Here is a 16,728-nt window from a genome sequence, read left to right on the forward strand (position 1 = left end):
GTCTGCTGCAGGCTGCTATTCATCACAAACAAAACTGAGGAGCATAGAAATAGATCCGGAGCTCAAGGATTCAAGAAGAAAAACTTCTAAAAAAATAATGACAGGCTTACCAGGTACCACTGCTTTGTAAACAGGGGATCATTCATGTTGATGTCAATTTCATTAATGTCTCTATACCCGCGTTTTTTTCTGCCAAATCCTTCCTGCTGCAAAACCATCTTTACCTGAAATGACAACATTGATGCATTATGCAACAAGATATGAACACTTTGAGGAACAGAAGAACCAATTCATGCTTCCTTTGATTTGTTTTCCAGGGGCCAGATTCCATCTATATATAACACAGTGCTTTCTTAATAGAAGCCAAATTAATCTTATATATGCTCTCACCCTGAGATTGCTTCCAGTGAACATTTATTTATGCTCACGGCAAACAAATAGGCCTTCATGTGTGCTCCAAGGGTACTTTCCTTGTAACAATTGTTGGGAGGCAAAATGAATATATGCATAGTAATAATAATAAGGAGGTCACATTGAGTGAAATAAAACAAAAGAAAAATACAGCTATGAAGAAGAATTAGATCAAGCCATGGACTTAAAGGGAAAGAGGAGGAAAAACAGCATCTATCATTCTTATGGAGGGTTTGTTAGCATTTACATTTGTTGACAGAGTACTGCACCATCACAGTTTGGAAATCTGCCAAGGAAATTGCCTGGGAAGCCAGCGAGCTCTGAAGCAAAGCACCAGAATGTATAAATGAGGTCCAACCAAACAGAATTTGATCGATGATGGCATTGTCTTCATTATGACCAAACACATAGATGTAGGACAGACAGAAACCTAAACTATAGGATACGAATGGCATTCATCTACAGGAATTGACACATTTAAATCTGACTTTATTTATAACCACTCAACTGTAGTGATTGTAACAAAGTTTTGTCTAGTACAAGGTACCATGATTTAATAGCAGTGAAAGCAAATTCATTGCCCCAAGGCAATAATGAATCTCTGAGGAAAATGAAGGAGCATTGCCAGGAAGGGAGTATAGGAACTAGGGGTGTGCTGGAGTCAACTTTAGCTGATTCATAAGAACCAATTGTTAAATTCTCAGTATGAACATTTATATTTTGGAAATTGGCAAGGGCCACAGATAAGGGCTTGGTTTATTGCTTTGTTGACTGACTAAAGAAACTGATGTAGAAAATGTTAATAATGCAAATTAAAACTTGAAAATATGGCCTGAGTACAATCCCCCCTTTCACTCCCCCCCCCCAACTGTAAGGCTGGTTGTTAAACATGTACCAACATAACTCTGGTAGGAACCTACTTAGAATGCTACTCTGCAATGGTGTGAGGGCAAGCAGGAAAGAGTGGAGGTATTGAAAATTCTCCAAAATACTTGAAGAAAAATCAATTAACCAAGAACATTTATTACATACTATATACAAGATATTGCATTAGACACTGAGGATACAGATATTTGTTCTTTTGTCCTCTCTGGTATATGGTAGAGGGACAGGGTCCAGGAATGGTCCTTAAGTTTCCTGCTTCCACATAATCAAAGAATTATAGAATAGTACTTGGAAGAAGGAAACTCAGAGGGTTGGCCCTCTACTCTAACCCACACTTGAACAAGAATCCTTTCTACAACATAGCTGGAAAGAATTAAGTTAGCTTTTGCTTGAAGACTTCCACTGAAGAGGAACTCACTACTTACAGAGGCAGCAATTCACTTTTTGGATGGTTCTCATTAGAACAAGTATTAGGAATTAGCCTAAGTTTGCTTCTTTGCAACCTCTACTCACTGTACCAAGTTATACCACTGGGCTCAAATAGAACAACTCATTAAATGGACAGTGGTCTAATCCCTCTCCCATGTAGGAGAGATAGTTTAGTCAAAAAAGATCTGAGAGTTTTAAAAAGTTGAAAAAGAACTGGGGGAATCCAAGCTCAACATGAATTAATAATGTGATTGTAGCAAGCAAGAGAGATAATGCTATATTGGGTTACATTCAAAGAGTCATAGCTTCTGGGAATAAAGAGATATTGGTCTTATTGTATATTGGCCTATTCAGATCCCATCTGGAATCTTAGGCTTGGGCTACTTTTTTAGCAATGACATTGATAGGATGTCCAGAGAAGCAACTGGGATGGTGAAGGGCCTTAAATTCATGCCATACACAGAGGAGTTGAAGGTTGGGAATGTTCAGCATAGAAAAGAGAAGATTTAGGGGAGAGATTATTGCTGTCTTTGAGTATATGAAGGGCTGTCTTGTGGAAAAGGGATTAGATTTACTTGATCGCAGGGAGCAGAATTGAAAGCAATGGGTGGAAATTACAAAGAAGTAACTTTAGGTTTGATGTAAAAAAAATTCCTAAAAATTAGAAATATTGCCAAGTGGAATGGCCTGCGTTGGAAAGTTGTAGATGAATCCTCAGTAGTGGTATAATTATAACAAGAAGTTTTAAGAGAAATCCTTTATAAGGAGGTGTTAAACTCAAGCACCAACAAGTGTAGCCAGAACCAGAACAAAATATAATTAGGAAATGTTTGACAAAATAAATAAAAATATAGTATAACATAGATAATGTTAATTTGTGGTTTCCTAAGTCAACATGCCGCTGCAGGGATGAGTATCTTTATAACTGGGACAACACTGCCCTATAATAATCATATTCTGAGATTCACTTCCTATAACCTCCATTTAGAGTGGGTGCCCTGCCCAAGCATTTCTTCTTTTCCCATCAGGCTTCATCACATGCAAGTCATCACCCTGTGATGTCATTGGTCCTCTTTGAAAATGAAGGACAAATAACAACAACTCCTCTGGATTTCCCCAACAAGACCTGCTTAGGCTGTCATTTCCCCACTTCTCTTTCTCCCTGCACTCTCCACTTTTCAGCTTCCTTTTATGTCTCTATTAGAATATAAGCTCCTTGAGGGCAGGGACTGTCTTTCTTTTGGCTTGTATTTGTATTCCCAGAATTTAGCATAGTGCAATGCAGTCAGTAAATGCTTGTTGACTGACTTCAAGATCAGTAAAGAACTTAGAACATTTAGAATGTGATGGGTAGGGCAAGTACCTCAGGTATATGGTACAGGTATAGTCAGGACAATTCTGATTTTATGTGAAACTGCGTAAGTTAATACCTGCTTTAGGCTGTAATTCAAGCAAAAGACTTCCACTGCTTTCTTACCAATCCTAAAAATCATGCTAAAACCATTTCCCCCCTAGCAACATACATCGATAATAAGGAGGTTCATTGTATGCTTTTCTGAACTCTGCCCTTTTGGAAGGCTGACTCCTTCCAAGAGCAAGGCATTAGGAGGTCTGGCAATTAGCCATCTCTCAACAGTGGGTTTACATTATTTTTGATTTTATCTGAAAACATCCAACATCTGAAAGAAATGAGACTTTCTTAGAGAGAGCACTTTAATTTGTGGCTAGGCTTTTTTTTTTTTTTAAGAATGATCTGAATCACTGGATGGAAGTTTTAAAATCTTATACTGAAGACCCTTTCTAGGCCAGTCACTTTCTAGAGATTTCATCCTTAAAAACAACAACAACAAAAACTGAAACATTTTAGGGATGGCCTGCCACAATACCACTCCAAATTTAATTAGATTGAGTACGTACTAATAAAATTGACTTTTAAAATTTATCTCCATACAATTAATTTTTAATATCAGGAATTAAATTTTAATAAAAATAAACAGTGCCTTCTGAATGCCTGACCAGTGGGCTTCTTTGAAGCTGAAGAAATGAATTAGTTTCCTTATAACTTTCAGATCTCATTTCCTTAATAACAAGGGGATCAATACTGAGACTGAAGATCTTGAAGAGGTATCTGGTCCATTTTCTTTCTTTCCCCAAGTACCATGTTTGACCCATTCCTGAGAGATGAACATCCAAAGTATTTAAAAAAACCCCAAAACCTTGAGAGAGATTCCACACTGCACAGGAGCCAGACCATACAAATCTCCACTAGTTCAAAATCCCACCCATTGTATAACTTGAGCCTTTCACACCACTGGTCATATAGAGGCAACTAGGTGGAGTTAGGAAGAGTTAGGATCAAATCTAGCCTCATACACTCAGTAGTTGTGCGATCCTGGGCAAGTTACTTAATTTTTGTTTGCCTCAGTTTCTTCCACTGTAAAATGGGGATAATAGCAGCACCTACCTCACAGGGTTGTTGTGAGGATCAATGAGACAATAGTTGTAAAGTGCTTATGCTTTACACTCTGTGCCTACAGCACAGTGCCTGTACATATTAAGTGCTATATAAATTTTAGCTATTATTATTTCTAATAAAGTGCCTAGCACTTTACAAATGCTTATTCTCTACCCCCCACATCTAAAAATCCTTTTTTTCCCTTTCTTCATTTCACCCTTCTAATACTAACCTTTCATGTAGCCTGCTTTGCATTCTTATGTACAATTACCATTTAGTATTTTACCAGGGGACTAATTTAATCAGAGCTTCCCCCTCTTAAACTAATATAGCCTGTGCAAAGTTAACCTTAGCATTTGCTTTTCTGAATGCCTCCCTATCCGTGGCCATTGGCCTAACTGCTTAGATTAACAAGACTTTTGAGAGGTGGAGAGTACCTATTATTATGGAAAGTTTTATTTACAGTGGAGCAGGGGAACATTGTAATTCAGATTCATTTTTAAATCTTAACATAAAATATACTAAAAAGAAAACAAAACAAAAACCAAACCCAGCTACACAAACACATTGAAGAATCAATGACAGCATTCCATCTGTACTTAATTATGTTTGGTATTTTTAGGGAGAATGGGAAGGGGAAATGGCCATTGGAGATGTTGAAATAGTATTGACTCACGACAAGATGGCAAGAGAGCAGTCATTTCCAATGACGTCTTTTCATGCAAGAGGCACTTTTGCTTCTCCCTTGGGCTTTTCTGTACAAACTTGTCATCAGATAAAGCTACAAACTCCAACGTGCTTATTGAGAGTCAAACTGCTGCTGACCAGCACCCCACGACATCCTCAGTCCACCCCTGACCATCAGTGGGAATCCATTAAACAGCTATTACAATAACAGCACAAGTAAAAAGCAGAAATCAAATCGAAGTACTGAGAAAAATAAGAAAAAAAAAGAATCCAGGCATTTGTGTTACTGTATGTGCCTGTCGTTGACTCTAAGGTAGAAAACAATGAAGGAACCAGTAATATCTGCAAACCCAGTAGACATTGAGAGTCTTGCTCCTTGAGGGGCAGGGGCTATTTGACTTTGACTCCCTAGCACCCAACATAATACCGAGCACATAGTAGGTGCTTAGTAAAAGCTTACTGCATTAAATTGAATTGAATCTGCTCCATAGGAAGATCTATTTCTTGAAGTCATTTTTCATTATTTCCTAATGCTGACTTGAGAAAGGGGGGAAAAAGTGCTGAGGCTTTGTCAAAGTTTCTGAGGGCCATGGATTTAATGTTTAATAAACACCTCTTTGTCTGCTTTGTGAATCACTAAGTCCTCATTATAGGTTGAGGATGCTTTCTGAAAGGAACAAAAGAACACAGATGTCAGATCTTTACACAATGTCCTCCTAAAAACACCCACAGATGGCCTTGATGATCATCCAGGAAGATGGGAAAAGCCATTGAGGCTAACCTCAGAATGCAGATTTTGCCCACCTGCCTCCCTTTCATTGTCTTTGTTAATCTCTTGCAGAGGTTCCCAAACTTATTTGGCCCACCTCCCCCCCTTTTTTTTAAATTAGTCGGTGCCCCCCTGGAAATCTCCTTTTTTTTTTTAACTCTTTAACTTTTTTTTAAAAATTTGCTTCACCTGAGGCTGCCACTGTGCTACTGAATTGTTCCAATGGCCTCCAGGGGGCAGCATCGCCCACTTTGGGAACCTGTGTTAGTGAATGATAAGAACAAGAGTTGTCTCCTGCTGCATTCTCCTACAAAGAGGTATGGGATTGTAAATGAAGAAGCCAGACAATATTCTCCTCTTTATTCCTGAAAATGAATGGAAAATATTGTGACAGAAGGCCAAATGGAGCACCTGTACTCACAACCTGAAAGGGGTGGTGACTGGGGGAGGAAAACTGACAGTTTAGGTATAATTTTAATCACAGAAATAAGGAAGTGACATGATTTCTTTACAGAGATACATCTTCACCTTGATAGTAGCAAAAGTTTTAGGCCTTCTTGGAAGAAAGTGGGATGGCAGTCACCTGCATCATGTCCCACAACACTGTATGTTTCCAAAGCAGGCCCCTGGGTCATTTTGACCCACTGTCCTTTTTTTGATCAGCTAATGGAAAACCAACTCATTTAAACTAGTAAGCAAGAAAGGCCTGCCAGACCTCATTTCTATCCTTGTTCTAAAAACAGAAATCCAATCAGCAAGAATAGTGCTTTTCTCTCTTCCTGTTACATTACATATATCAAATATAAATGCAGCTCTGCATATTAAAAACAAAGGTATCGGAGGGTCCTGGTGAGTGGTGGTATGGTCCCATAGAGTATGAGGGCCAGCCATCAGCTCCCTGAAGATATACATGGTTGCAGCTCATATGCTTTTCTGCCAACTTAATCTACTTCAGGCTTAGCGCACTGGCCCTAGTAAACAGGCACCAAAATGAGGTGTGGAAGCAGTGAAGCTTGGAGAAAGTGATAAATGAAGGGTGCCAAGGTCAACCTCTGGGCTTCAGGAGGCGAAGAGGCTATGGAGTGTCCCAATTTCCTTGTTGAACTGGCTAGTATACTTTTTTGGATAACCAGTTACAGACAAATCACAGATCTTAATATCAAAAGATTCAAAATTAAACTATGATTACAGTTGAATCCACAACACTAATTTGCCCTTATAATGATAATAATGAGATAAATCCAACAAATTTCTTCCCTACTTTGCATGTAGGAATAAAGTGACTTGTTAAGAGGGTAGACTGCTGGAATTGTCTGTCTGAATTTCAGTGACCACAGTATTAGCAAATTGCTGTCTTCTAAAACCTTACATATAAGGTATACAAAGAAAAGAATCAGCTCCATTAGGTAGGAATTGAAATGAAATCTTTCAGTAGAGCAAATGGTAGTGGGAGCCTTTTGGAGGCAACTGGAGATGAGGAGGGGCACAAGACACATGCAGTCAAATGTAATATAAGGTGGGTTATGATTTGTCAAAGGAGAGATCAAGGCAAAGTGCTCCAGCAAATTTGGAGAAGGGAAGGATCACTTTCATTGGAAGGAATTAGGGGAGTCTTTATGGAAGAGGTGGTAGTTTAGCTGCATGGAATTGTGAAAAGAGTATATTCTGGGTGTGGGGATGGTCTGTGTGAATGCAGAGAAACCAGGGAAAGCAGAAAAACATTGGGAAAGGCTAGTGGTTTAGTCTGACTGGGATGTAGCATTCATGAAGTGGAGTAACATGAAATAAATTTAGAAAGCTAGTAGGTTGGAGCCCGATTTTGGAAGGACTCAATACCAGGAGGAACAGTTTCTATTTCTAACATTTTGTAAATATTAAAGTGCCATATAAATGCAAGTTATTATTAATTATTATTATTATTAAAATAAAACTGTTAATGCCACAGTTGTTCCACAGGTGAAATGGTTATGTAGGTGAGGGTTAGGGTAAAGATTTATGAAAAAAACCCCTCCATGCTTATCCAGGCATTCAGGGGAAGAGGGAATGAAGAGAGAAGTGTAGTAGGAAGAAAGAAATTAAGAAAAAGAAAGGAATAAGTGGAAGGAGGGAGGGATGGGGAAAGAGAGACAAAGAAAGAGAGAGAGAAAGAAAGGAAGAGAGAGAGGAAAGAAGGAAGGAAGGAAGAATGGGAAGGAAGGAAAAGAGCTAGGGAGGAAACAAAGAAGGAAGGAAAGGACAGAAGAGAAAGAATATTCAGCTTTTTTGCCTTGTGCCAACTACTACGATGGGATAGAGAAACAAATGCAAAAAAAGCAAAAAGGATCTTACATTCTAATGGCAGGACATAACATATTTGGGGAATGGATGCTGGGTATTTTGGTTTGGGGGAGTATTTTGGTCTGGAGAGTTACTAGATTGATGAGTAAAGCCACAGATTAACATGTCCTTTCCTGTAGTAATCTAGGTTGTCTCAAAGTTACCTATAAAAGTTCTCCCTACTTTGAAGCCATTGCTGATCTTCAATGATCAGCCTGTCAATGTGTTACTACTTTGACATACTTATAATAAAATCCTTTCAATTCTCTTTGTTCTGAGTTTTGCCTTGTTAATCAGGGTGACAGCCCAAATGAAGAATTTTCCTTTCAACAGGCATATGTTGAGTTTCAGATGCCTATGGGACAGCCAAGTTGAAATTTCAGAAAAGCAGTTGGAGATGTGAGACTGGAGCTCAGGAAAGAGATAATGTATATGTGTGTGTGTGTGTGTATCTATACACACACACACACACATATACATGTATACACACATACATATCTATATCTGCATCTATACATATAGACACACGTACATATACGTATCCTTTGAACAGGTGAGAATGGAAAATATTGGTGTTGATGGAGTTATGCACATCATAAGAGTGCGGAGAAGAACCTGGCTAAAGCCATGAGAGGATATGATCTGCAAAGTAGACCAAGAAGAAAGAATTTGAACAGCTAGAGAGAGAACCATGACAAAGAAATGTCAGAATACAACAAATATCTTAGTAGGAATTAGTACATCAGATCTCTTTAGTTCAATTTAATTCAACAAACAATTATTTAAGGGAATACAAAAAGAAACCATTTCTGCCCTCAAAGAGCTTACATTTTTTTTGTAGACTGACAAAATCTCTTTCCCCTTTTATTTAGTTTGAGTTTATAGAAATGAGGAAATGGAACTTGAGGGATATTTGGAGCAGGAATGAATGAATAATGAACAAAATAAAGATTTATTAAGTACGTCTTATGTGTGAAGCACTCGTGAAGAACTGAGGAAACAAAAAAAAATTGATGAGTCCCTGTCCTCAAGGAACTTACATTCTAATAGAAAGGGATAAAAAACATAGTGGTCAGGGAGTAGTATTTTGGTTTGGAACTTTTTCTAACTGTTACTTGTAGGGAAGTAAAATTATATACTCTTTCCAGTAGCCTTGACAGTGTTATTTTGATTATGATTCCAGAATTAGAAGGCAGGGAGCAGGGTGGACCAAGGATATGCACTTGGAAAAAAAAGACGACTGGCGAGAAGATGGCCAATGAGTAAAATGAGTCATGGTTGAGGCCAGTTTGACATAGTGAGTCACAAGAGGTGTTCCCCAATCAGACCAAAGGGGCAACAGGGTAAATAAGAGTCTCAGAAATGAAAGGTTAAGTCCTAAGGGCATGGGCTCCTGAATGCTTGGGGGAGCCAGAGTTAGGAAGAGTACCACACTGCTCAGTGAGAAGCAATGGGGTGTGTGTGTGTGTGTGTGTGTGTGTGTGTGTGTGTGTGTGTGTGTGTGTTCATGTGGGGAGGGGGAGAGGGCAGTAACCAATTCAGGAAGTGCCAGGGCCCTCAAAACAAAGTATGTCCAATTATCCGATTTCTGATTTTCCCTAGTACTGTCATTATGATCACTGTGTGCACATACACACATGCACATGAGAGAGAGAGAGAGAGAGAGAGAGAGAGAGAGAGAGAGAGAGAGAGAGAGAGGAGAGAGGAGAGAGAGTGAGAGAGAGAGAGTGAGAGAAAGAGTGAGAGAGAGAGAAAGAGAGAGTGAGAGAGAGTATGTGTGAGAGAGAGTGAGAGAGAGAGAAAGAGAGAGTGAGAGAAGGGGAGAGAGAGAGAGAGAGAGAGAGAGAGAGAGAGAGAGAGAGAGAGAGAGAGAGAGAGAGAGAGAGAGAGAGAGAGAGAGAGAGAGAGAGAGAGAGAGAGGGAGAAAGAGAGAGAGAGAGAGAGAGAGAGAGAGAGAGAGAGAGAGAGAGAGAGAGAGAGAGTGAGGGAGAGAGAGTGTGAGAGAGAGAGAGAGAGATAGAGAATACTTGCAGCTCTGAGTGTACTCATCCATCATCTATTGCTGGTCTTACTAACACCTTTGCAAGTTTTCCCTGCGGATACAATGAGGATGCTCTTTTCTTGAAGAATATAAACTGAATTCTTGGAAATCTGGGTTCCTGTTATAAACAGTGCCACCTAGGACACTTGAATTGTGAAATTCAGCAGGTACCAAAGAGTGAAAAAGGAAGAGTTTATCCTTCTGTCCTTTCTCATTAAAGAGACTTGATATTTTCATTCTTCCCCAAAGGTCAGACCCTTCATCAACAGCCATGCCTTGTCAATTCTTTCTTCTTATTGGTATTTCATTAAGTGACATTGAAACAAGTTTGGGTTGACAGGGCAGAAAGGAAAATGGGTGTTTAGACTGCAGTTAGCATAGGGCTAAGCTATTTGTAATCCAGTAACATATTTCCTTCCCCATTCCCAATTACAGCAAGGCAGTATTCTAGATGTCAAGTAAAGTAGTCTCTGATGACAAAATTCAACAAGGAATAAAGGTCTGAGCTATTGATTTTTAATATACTTCCGCTTATGCACAGACCATCAAGTGACTGGGGTGTTAATGAACAGCAGGACACTGATGCAGAACAAATGAAGAAAATAATGAATTGCCTTTGTTATCAAGCTCCTGGAGGGCTCAGAAGCAGCATTGTAACTGAGTTGTTAGCTCTACACTCTGGGAAATGGCAGCAAAAACAGCTTTGGGTGCTGTGGGAAGGGAAAGGATTCTCAGATTCAGCCCATAAGCAGCAAAGATGGTTTGCTGAGTTATTCCAGAGAATCATCTCCTAAAGCAGTGGTCTCAAATGCTGATTATACATTTGTTTTGAGAGCGTTGGTGACTACATGGATGGGGATGCCCTCGACAAGAATAGGGGAGTTTGACAGGGAGGAAAGGTTTGGGGAGGAAGAGATATTTATGTTGAGTTTGAGATGCCTATAAGACGTTCAGTTTGAAATATCCAATAGGCAGTTTTGGACTGGAACTCAGGAGAGATTGATACCAGTGCTATATGTCTATATCTATCTATGTCTATGTCTGTATCTAAACATCCATATCTATATCCTCTCATCAACATTATCTATATTAGATATCAGATATAGATATATCTATATTATCTATATCTATGTAATCATCTCTATCATCCCTATCTCTATCTGAAAGTCACCTGGATAGGGATGAAAATTAAATCCATGGAAGCTATATCATTATAGCTTTATTATATAGTTTATACATCATATAATGTATAACATTATATACATCATTAAGAAAATGTGGAGGGGAAAATGGTTCATGACACGGTCTTTGGACACACTATGCCATAGCTTTGGCCTTACTGTACCATACTACACCATGCCATAGTATAGCATTCCATACCATACATTAAATATACCACATTATGCTGCATCATACTACTTATGGGATAAGTGTTGAGAGATCTTAGTGTCTAAGCTAACATGTAGCAAAATAGTTGGGAGAGAACTGGTCTTAGCCTATATGGTGCAATTAGAGGAATGCTGAAACACTTTCCTGATTAAAATTATCCATTCTGCCACCCTTCTGAGTGCCATTTGCACCATTCTTTGAGGGCCTTCTTTTGGAGGCATGCTATTCTGAACTGGGTTAAGGTTATGTTACCAAGAATGGAGTCAGGCATACATTAGGTAACACAGTATAAGACAATAGTTTTTCTATAAGTTTGGTTAGGTGATCAGGGAAGTGAAAGGTCTGGAGACCCAGTGGGTTATCATTGCAGGTGTTACTGGGGATCCAGTTGCCTGGGGCCGTGATGCTAAATGTGGAATAAAGAAGTACTAAAGATAAATTTTGTCTAATTTGAGTCTCAGCTCCAGAAGGGAGATTTTAAACCACAGCTATTTCCTGAGATGAACATTTCTTGAGTCTTGTAGATAGGATTTTTGAATGTGCTAGGGAATTTTATATGGATGGACAGACATGCTTTGGAACATCTAATTATGGTATGGGTACGAAAAGCTTCTTAATTTAAATTCTTTATCTTTCATTCTATGTTGCTAAGCAAAGCAGGCAATCAGTCAAGAACGTGAAGCTGACTGGTGTCATTGGGCTTAGAATCCCAGTTCCATCACTTATTAGTCCTGCACCCCACCATCATCTTCATCTTCATCCTCCAAACTTCCCCCTCCCCAACCCAGGGACTCTTCCCTGTGGGTCACCTGGCTCAGATGGGTGAGCTTTTGTTTTATTTTGCTCATACCCAGTCCTCCACATTGCTTTTCCTGCTAAACTGCCCTGTCTACACCACATTGGGTGTTCTCCTCTACCTTTCCAAGTTTCCCTTTATGTGTTGTCTCCTTCCCCCTCCCCTTGCCCCTAAGAATGGAAGCTCCTTGAGGGAAGGGACTTTCTTGCTCGCTTATATTTATATCCTTGGTACTAAGCACAGTGCCTGGTGCATAGTAAATACTCAAATGAATAATAATAACTAGCATTTATGTGGTGCTTAAGGTTTGGAAAGCATTTTATGTATGTTAATTCATTTGATCCTCATGCCTACTCTGGGAGGTAAATGTTATTCTCCCCATTTTACAGATGAGTGAACTGAGGCAAAGGGCAGTTAAGTAACTTGCCTATGGTCACACAGACTCCAAGTCCTGCGCTCCATTCACTTTATTGCCTTAGTAAATGCTTTACCTGTCATCCATCCATCTATCCATCCATCCATCTATCTATCTATCTATCTATCTATCTATCTATCTATCTATCTATCTATCTATCTAACTAACCATGGGTCAGTCACTGAGATTTGCTAAGCCCCAGTTTCCTTATCCTTAAAATGGAGATAATAATACACTATTTCACCAGGGCTGTTAGGAGGGTCATAAATGCAGGTTATGCATAAGAAGACATACAAATTGATGTAAAACAACTGAAGTAAGCAGAACCAGAAGTGATATATAGAGTAGCTCTGACAATGTAAATAAGAAACAATGGAAACAGAATGTTTTGTAATTATAATGTCTGAACTTAGCCTCTAAGATAAATTTGGAAAATACTCTTCTCATCTTTATGGAGGTAGGGACTATAGGTGTGGAATGTTACGTATATTGTCAGACACAGCTGACCTGTTTGGATTTTCTGAATTCTTTTTTTTTCTTTTAAAATCTTTGTTACAAAGTATAGTTCTTTGGTAAGGCAAGGTAGAAGGGTATGTTCAAATATGAATAAAGTAGATCAAGAGGCATCAGTAAAAATTAATTTTTTAAAAAATGTAAAAAAAAATAAATGTAAGACACAATTTATTGTTCAAAGCAGTATACTAGGTGGGATTGAATCTGTCCATGCCAATTTTGATCTCTGAGGCTAAGTGGCTTGCTGGGGGTCCTTCACCTAATAAGTTTCAGAAGTAGGATTTTAACACAGGTGCTTTCTTACTCCAGGTCCAATGCTTATTCTAACCTTTCCCCATGCCACCCCAGTATTTATGAAAAGAACCCCCCCCACCAAAAGTGAATAATTGTTTGCATTACCTTTCCTCCTCCCCCTCATTGCTTCCCCACCCCACTTCCCTTTGTAAGTTCATTCATAGGACAGGTAGTGATTTAGTCACAATCCAAATATAAAATTAATATCAAGGAGAGTGAAAGAAATGATTCAATTCAATCAGTTCAATTCAGTAAACATGTTTAGCATAGTACCTTATGTAATAAGGAATCACACTAGATTCAAGATATTCAAGCACAAAAATCAGTACAATCACCAAGCATTTATTAAGGGCTTTCTATATACTAGAGGCACTAGACACTAGTCTAGGTGCTGAGGATACAAAGAAAAAGTTTGAAAGTCTCGTCTGAAAGAGCTCTTAACCAGGGAGACAGCAGACACACAAATGGCTATATACAAGGTGCTGCTGTTGTTAAATAGATGGCAGGTAGCCTTAGAAGGAAAGGCATGAGAGGAAGAAGAGGAAAGGTGGACACATGAGCTGAGAGAACCAGGCAGGGGAGGAAGGAGAGCAATCCAGGCACAGCTGATACAAGAGCTTGGGGATAGGAGATGGAAGATCATGTGGAAGGCCTAAGAAGCAGGTCAGTGTGGCTGGACCACAGAGTATGTGGAGGAGCATGAGGCATTAAGAGATTCGAATGATAGGAAGGTAAAGCTTTAAATGCCAAAAAGAAAAGTTCATATTTGATCCCAGAAATAGCAGATACTAGAATATATTGAGTAGGAGAGGGACATGGTGAGCTCTACAGTTGAGAAAAATGACTTTGACATTTGTGTGGTGGGTTATAGTGGGGAGAAATTGAGGTAAGGAATCCAATGTTGCAGAGAAAGAAATGATAATATCAAGTGATTGAATACGTGGAGTGAGAAAAGAACCCCAACTCAAAGATGACATCATTTGTGAACCTGGAAGTATAGTGGTACCTTTAATAATATAAAAAGTGAGTTTGGGAGGGGGGAAGGTAATGACTTTTGTTGTATTTGAGATGCATATATGTCTATTCAGTTTGAAATGTCCAACAGGCAAGACTAGAACTGAGAAAAGAGACTAAGGCTGGACAAATAGATCTGGGAATCATCTGCATAGAAATAATAATTAAAAGTATGAGAGCTGATAAGATTGCCAAATGAGAAAATATGAAGAGAAAGGAGAAAAGAGTCTAGTACAGAACCTTGGAGGATATCCAAGGTTAGTGGTCATGTCATAGATAAAGATCCAGCAAAGAAAATTGGGAGAAGGTATGGACATGTAGTGGGAGAATCAGAAGGCAGCAGAGTAATAAAAACCCAAAGAGGAGAAAGTAATGAAGAAGAAAAGGTAGACAACAGTGTCCAATGCACAGAGAGGAAGTAAAAAATGAGGACTGAGAGAAAGGTCCAACAATTCTTGCCTTCAAATTCTTTACATTTTATTAGAGAATACAGCATGCATGTGTAAAATAAATACAAGGTAGTTAGAGGAGGGAAAGAACACCTACATCATGGAGGACTAGTAGGGGCATGAGTATTGATCCTTGAAGGGGAATAAAGGCAGCTAGGTGGCTCAGTGGACAGAGTGCTGGGCCTGGCATCAGGAACACTTATCTTCCCAAGTTCAAATCTGGCCTCAGATACTTACTAGCTGTGTGACCCTAGGCAAGTCACTTAACCCTGTGTGCCTCAGTTTCCTCACCTGTAAAACAAACTGGAGAAGGAAATGGCAAGCCACTGTAGTATCTTTCCCAAGGAAGCCCCAAATGAGGTCATGAAGAGTCAGACATGATACAGCAATACCAAAAACAACCACAACAATAATTTTGAAAAACCAGAGGCGGGGGAGAGGTATTCCAGGTCATGGTTTGTCAGGATGTATGAGAGGCTGGACACAGAACGCTGAGTTTGGGGAAGACATAGTATCCCATATTAGCTGAAACTTGTAGAGCATGAAGAAGAATAATACGAAATAAATCTGGAAAAGCAGGCTGGAGCCAAATTGTGAAGGTCATAGAAGGGCATAGAAGCCAGACTGAGCAGTTTGTATTTTTTTTTCTAGAGACAACAGGCAGTAGTGAGCATGGAGAAAGGGGGTTATTTGAAAATGCTGATGGCATCCTTGTGTGCTCTTGGGCAGAGCAGCAGATAGTGTGAATGTGGTAAAAAAGAAGGAGTTGTGGCTTGGTATGATTATAATATGGTTTTATCCTAGATCCAGTTTCTTATGTAAGGAATTTATCATCCTTTCTCCTGAGGGTCCTTGCAGTTGTCCTGGTGCTGGCCTTTCTACTGGGTTTGTTTCTCTTCTCTTCTCTTCTCTTCTCTTCTCTTCTCTTCTCTTCTCTTCTCTTCTCTTCTCTTCTCTTCTCTTCTCTTCTCTTCTCTTCTCTTCTCTTCTCTTCTCTTCTCTTCTCTTCTCTTCTCTTCTCTTCTCTTCTCTTCTCTCTTCGTGAGGCAATCAGGGTTAAGTGACTTGCCCAGCGTCACATAGCTAGTAAGTGTCAAGTGTCAAGTGTCTGGTCTGAGGCCAGATTTGAACTTAGGTCCTCCTGACTCCAGGCCTGGTACTCTATCCACTGCGCCACCTAGCTGCCCCTCTGGTTTGTTTCTTTTTGAAAGAGTTTATTCTGTAAGAAATATGAAGTAGTCAAAAATGAGGATGAATTTCCATTTTTCATAGACATTACTTATGAATTACTGCCTGCTTTCATTACCCTGCCTTGATTATTTACTGCTCATGATTTTGGCAGCATCCTCATTCATGTTTCTAAAGTAAATTATTTTGAAGATATGTTCAAATTCACCTTGTCTTGTAACAACAGGGGGACTCTTTAATTGTTCCTCAGAGTTCCAACTCTTCTAATAATCTAGGTGGGCTCCCAGAAAAGGTTTCTGTACAATATCTATACTTTCTCAGAGGAAAGTGCTCCAGTATAACAAAGCATCAGCTATGATTGATTTATGAGTTCATTGGGATTACCAGTCAACAGCATTTCAAGGAGTTCTCATTTGAAGGTAGAACTTTTCTTCCCCTGCACCAATTTGAAGCTATTAGGTGGCACAGTGGATAAAATGCTGGACATGGAGTCAGCAAGACTTGAGTTCAAATCCAGCCTCAGCCTTACTAGCTGAGTATCCTTGGGTAAGTCACTTAACCTCAGTTTCCCCAACTATAAAATGGGGAAAATGATAGCACCCTACATACCACAGTTGTTGTGAAGATCTAGTAAGAAAGTAGCTGTAAAGTGGTGAGCACACTGCCTGGCAGTGTGC

The 16,728-nt window shown here is 39.3% G+C and overlaps 1 protein-coding gene across 1 annotated transcript in view; it reads right to left on the minus strand.

Moving 5' to 3' along the window:
- PCSK2 (proprotein convertase subtilisin/kexin type 2) overlaps positions 1-16,728 on the minus strand; it is a 310,439-nt gene that overhangs the window by 157,993 nt on the left and 135,718 nt on the right. The window contains exon 3 of the mRNA XM_020986389.2: positions 111-224. Within this exon, the coding sequence (XP_020842048.1) occupies positions 111-224 (114 nt within the window). The remainder of the gene's footprint in view (positions 1-110; positions 225-16,728) is intronic.

The sequence above is a fragment of the Phascolarctos cinereus genome, unplaced genomic scaffold (genome assembly GCF_003287225.1).
Source record: "Phascolarctos cinereus isolate Bilbo 61053 unplaced genomic scaffold, phaCin_HiC Scaffold_2;HRSCAF=192, whole genome shotgun sequence".
Lineage (NCBI taxonomy): Eukaryota > Metazoa > Chordata > Mammalia > Diprotodontia > Phascolarctidae > Phascolarctos > Phascolarctos cinereus.